The 5,496-nt window shown below is 49.9% G+C and overlaps 1 protein-coding gene across 1 annotated transcript; it reads left to right on the plus strand.

Moving 5' to 3' along the window:
* Positions 1–5,496, plus strand: Kpol_231p1 (beta strand repeat-containing protein; the record flags this gene model as incomplete). The annotated part of the gene is made up of 1 exon (XM_001642143.1): positions 1–5,496. A coding segment is annotated over one exon (5,496 nt), but the record flags the coding sequence as incomplete, so codon positions are not given.

Genomic DNA, 5,496 nt, shown 5'->3' on the forward strand with positions numbered 1-5,496 from the left:
TACCCAGTCACCTCATCAGGTGTTCCAGCTCCAGTCACTACTGTTGTATCCTCTGGTAGCTACACCGAAACCGACGTCATCTCTTTCTACACCACTACCGACTCTGAAGGTGAAGTCGTTACCACTTCTACCACCTACCCAGTCACCTCATCAGGTGTTCCAGCTCCAGTCACTACTGTTGTATCCTCTGGTAGCCACACCGAAACCGATGTCATCTCTTTCTACACCACTACCGACTCTGAAGGTGAAGTCGTTACCACTTCTACCACCTACCCAGTCACCTCATCAGGTGTTCCAGCTCCAGTCACTACTGTTGTATCCTCTGGTAGCCACACCGAAACCGACGTCATCTCTTTCTACACCACTACCGACTCTGAAGGTGAAGTCGTTACCACTTCTACCACCTACCCAGTCACCTCTTCTGGTGTTCCAGCTCCAGTCACTACTGTTGTATCCTCTGGTAGCCACACCGAAACCGACGTCATCTCTTTCTACACCACTACCGACTCTGAAGGTGAAGTCGTTACCACTTCTACCACCTACCCAGTCACCTCTTCTGGTGTTCCAGCTCCAGTCACTACAGTTGTATCCTCTGGTAGCCACACCGAAACCGATGTCATCTCTTTCTACACCACTACCGACTCTGAAGGTGAAGTCGTTACCACTTCTACCACCTACCCAGTCACCTCATCAGGTGTTCCAGCTCCAGTCACTACTGTTGTATCCTCTGGTAGCCACACCGAAACCGATGTCATCTCTTTCTACACCACTACCGACTCTGAAGGTGAAGTCGTTACCACTTCTACCACCTACCCAGTCACCTCATCAGGTGTTCCAGCTCCAGTCACTACTGTTGTATCCTCTGGTAGCCACACCGAAACCGATGTCATCTCTTTCTACACCACTACCGACTCTGAAGGTGAAGTCGTTACCACTTCTACCACCTACCCAGTCACCTCTTCTGGTGTTCCAGCTCCAGTCACTACTGTTGTATCCTCTGGTAGCCACACCGAAACCGACGTCATCTCTTTCTACACCACTACCGACTCTGAAGGTGAAGTCGTTACCACTTCTACCACCTACCCAGTCACCTCATCAGGTGTTCCAGCTCCAGTCACTACTGTTGTATCCTCTGGTAGCCACACCGAAACCGACGTCATCTCTTTCTACACCACTACCGACTCTGAAGGTGAAGTCGTTACCACTTCTACCACCTACCCAGTCACCTCATCAGGTGTTCCAGCTCCAGTCACTACAGTTGTATCCTCTGGTAGCCACACCGAAACCGATGTCATCTCTTTCTACACCACTACCGACTCTGAAGGTGAAGTCGTTACCACTTCTACCACCTACCCAGTCACCTCTTCTGGTGTTCCAGCTCCAGTCACTACTGTTGTATCCTCTGGTAGCCACACCGAAACCGACGTCATCTCTTTCTACACCACTACCGACTCTGAAGGTGAAGTCGTTACCACTTCTACCACCTACCCAGTCACCTCATCAGGTGTTCCAGCTCCAGTCACTACTGTTGTATCCTCTGGTAGCCACACCGAAACCGATGTCATCTCTTTCTACACCACTACCGACTCTGAAGGTGAAGTCGTTACCACTTCTACCACCTACCCAGTCACCTCTTCTGGTGTTCCAGCTCCAGTCACTACTGTTGTATCCTCTGGTAGCCACACCGAAACCGATGTCATCTCTTTCTACACCACTACCGACTCTGAAGGTGAAGTCGTTACCACTTCTACCACCTACCCAGTCACCTCTTCTGGTGTTCCAGCTCCAGTCACTACTGTTGTATCCTCTGGTAGCCACACCGAAACCGACGTCATCTCTTTCTACACCACTACCGACTCTGAAGGTGAAGTCGTTACCACTTCTACCACCTACCCAGTCACCTCATCAGGTGTTCCAGCTCCAGTCACTACTGTTGTATCCTCTGGTAGCCACACCGAAACCGATGTCATCTCTTTCTACACCACTACCGACTCTGAAGGTGAAGTCGTTACCACTTCTACCACCTACCCAGTCACCTCTTCTGGTGTTCCAGCTCCAGTCACTACTGTTGTATCCTCTGGTAGCCACACCGAAACCGATGTCATCTCTTTCTACACCACTACCGACTCTGAAGGTGAAGTCGTTACCACTTCTACCACCTACCCAGTCACCTCTTCTGGTGTTCCAGCTCCAGTCACTACAGTTGTATCCTCTGGTAGCCACACCGAAACCGACGTCATCTCTTTCTACACCACTACCGACTCTGAAGGTGAAGTCGTTACCACTTCTACCACCTACCCAGTCACCTCTTCTGGTGTTCCAGCTCCAGTCACTACTGTTGTATCCTCTGGTAGCCACACCGAAACCGATGTCATCTCTTTCTACACCACTACCGACTCTGAAGGTGAAGTCGTTACCACTTCTACCACCTACCCAGTCACCTCATCAGGTGTTCCAGCTCCAGTCACTACAGTTGTATCCTCTGGTAGCCACACCGAAACCGATGTCATCTCTTTCTACACCACTACCGACTCTGAAGGTGAAGTAGTTACCATTTCGACAACATATTTAATTTCTGATGTATGTACTGATGTTAGGATTACTTCGAGTATTAATGCTTCCATTAGTTGTACGTCATTCATTTCGAGCATTTCAAAAATTGCTTCTATTAATGCAGATAAATCTGTTACTATAAGAACTTCCCTATCTTTAGAATCTCTAAGTTTAACTCAAAATACTATTGCCGCTTCTACCACCTACCCAGTCACCTCTTCTGGTGTTCCAGCTCCAGTCACTACAGTTGTATCCTCTGGTAGCCACACCGAAACCGATGTCATCTCTTTCTACACCACTACCGACTCTGAAGGTGAAGTCGTTACCACTTCTACCACCTACCCAGTCACCTCATCAGGTGTTCCAGCTCCAGTCACTACAGTTGTATCCTCTGGTAGCCACACCGAAACCGATGTCGTCTCTTTCTACACCACTACCGACTCTGAAGGTGAAGTCGTTACCACTTCTACCACCTACCCAGTCACCTCATCAGGTGTTCCAGCTCCAGTCACTACAGTTGTATCCTCTGGTAGCCACACCGAAACCGATGTCATCTCTTTCTACACCACTACCGACTCTGAAGGTGAAGTCGTTACCACTTCTACCACCTACCCAGTCACCTCTTCTGGTGTTCCAGCTCCAGTCACTACTGTTGTATCCTCTGGTAGCCACACCGAAACCGATGTCATCTCTTTCTACACCACTACCGACTCTGAAGGTGAAGTCGTTACCACTTCTACCACCTACCCAGTCACCTCATCAGGTGTTCCAGCTCCAGTCACTACTGTTGTATCCTCTAGTAGCTACACCGAAACCGACGTCATCTCTTTCTACACCACTACCGACTCTGAAGGTGAAGTCGTTACCACTTCTACCACCTACCCAGTCACCTCATCAGGTGTTCCAGCTCCAGTCACTACTGTTGTATCCTCTGGTAGCCACACCGAAACCGACGTCATCTCTTTCTACACCACTACCGACTCTGAAGGTGAAGTCGTTACCACTTCTACCACCTACCCAGTCACCTCTTCTGGTGTTCCAGCTCCAGTCACTACTGTTGTATCCTCTGGTAGCCACACCGAAACCGATGTCATCTCTTTCTACACCACTACCGACTCTGAAGGTGAAGTCGTTACCACTTCTACCACCTACCCAGTCACCTCATCAGGTGTTCCAGCTCCAGTCACTACTGTTGTATCCTCTGGTAGCCACACCGAAACCGATGTCATCTCTTTCTACACCACTACCGACTCTGAAGGTGAAGTCGTTACCACTTCTACCACCTACCCAGTCACCTCTTCTGGTGTTCCAGCTCCAGTCACTACTGTTGTATCCTCTGGTAGCCACACCGAAACTGATGTCATCTCTTTCTACACCACTACCGACTCTGAAGGTGAAGTCGTTACCACTTCTACCACCTACCCAGTCACCTCTTCTGGTGTTCCAGCTCCAGTCACTACTGTTGTATCCTCTGGTAGCCACACCGAAACCGATGTCATCTCTTTCTACACCACTACCGACTCTGAAGGTGAAGTCGTTACCACTTCTACCACCTACCCAGTCACCTCATCAGGTGTTCCAGCTCCAGTCACTACTGTTGTATCCTCTGGTAGCCACACCGAAACCGACGTCATCTCTTTCTACACCACTACCGACTCTGAAGGTGAAGTCGTTACCACTTCTACCACCTACCCAGTCACCTCATCAGGTGTTCCAGCTCCAGTCACTACTGTTGTATCCTCTGGTAGCCACACCGAAACCGATGTCATCTCTTTCTACACCACTACCGACTCTGAAGGTGAAGTCGTTACCACTTCTACCACCTACCCAGTCACCTCTTCTGGTGTTCCAGCTCCAGTCACTACTGTTGTATCCTCTGGTAGCCACACCGAAACCGACGTCATCTCTTTCTACACCACTACCGACTCTGAAGGTGAAGTCGTTACCACTTCTACCACCTACCCAGTCACCTCTTCTGGTGTTCCAGCTCCAGTCACTACAGTTGTATCCTCTGGTAGCCACACCGAAACCGATGTCATCTCTTTCTACACCACTACCGACTCTGAAGGTGAAGTCGTTACCACTTCTACCACCTACCCAGTCACCTCTTCTGGTGTTCCAGCTCCAGTCACTACTGTCGTATCCTCTGGTAGCCACACCGAAACCGATGTCATCTCTTTCTACACCACTACCGACTCTGAAGGTGAAGTCGTTACCACTTCTACCACCTACCCAGTCACCTCTTCTGGTGTTCCAGCTCCAGTCACTACTGTTGTATCCTCTGGTAGCCACACCGAAACCGACGTCATCTCTTTCTACACCACTACCGACTCTGAAGGTGAAGTCGTTACCACTTCTACCACCTACCCAGTCACCTCATCAGGTGTTCCAGCTCCAGTCACTACTGTTGTATCCTCTGGTAGCCACACCGAAACCGACGTCATCTCTTTCTACACCACTACCGACTCTGAAGGTGAAGTCGTTACCACTTCTACCACCTACCCAGTCACCTCATCAGGTGTTCCAGCTCCAGTCACTACTGTTGTATCCTCTGGTAGCCACACCGAAACCGATGTCATCTCTTTCTACACCACTACCGACTCTGAAGGTGAAGTCGTTACCACTTCTACCACCTACCCAGTCACCTCTTCTGGTGTTCCAGCTCCAGTCACTACTGTTGTATCCTCTGGTAGCCACACCGAAACCGACGTCATCTCTTTCTACACCACTACCGACTCTGAAGGTGAAGTCGTTACCACTTCTACCACCTACCCAGTCACCTCATCAGGTGTTCCAGCTCCAGTCACTACTGTTGTATCTTCTGGTAGCCACACCGAAACCGATGTCATCTCTTTCTACACCACTACCGACTCTGAAGGTGAAGTCGTTACCACTTCTACCACCTACCCAGTCACCTCTTCTGGTGTTCCAGCTCCAGTCACT

Source organism: Vanderwaltozyma polyspora, genomic scaffold, assembly GCF_000150035.1.
Source record: "Vanderwaltozyma polyspora DSM 70294 KpolScaffold231 genomic scaffold, whole genome shotgun sequence".
Classification (NCBI taxonomy): domain Eukaryota; kingdom Fungi; phylum Ascomycota; class Saccharomycetes; order Saccharomycetales; family Saccharomycetaceae; genus Vanderwaltozyma; species Vanderwaltozyma polyspora.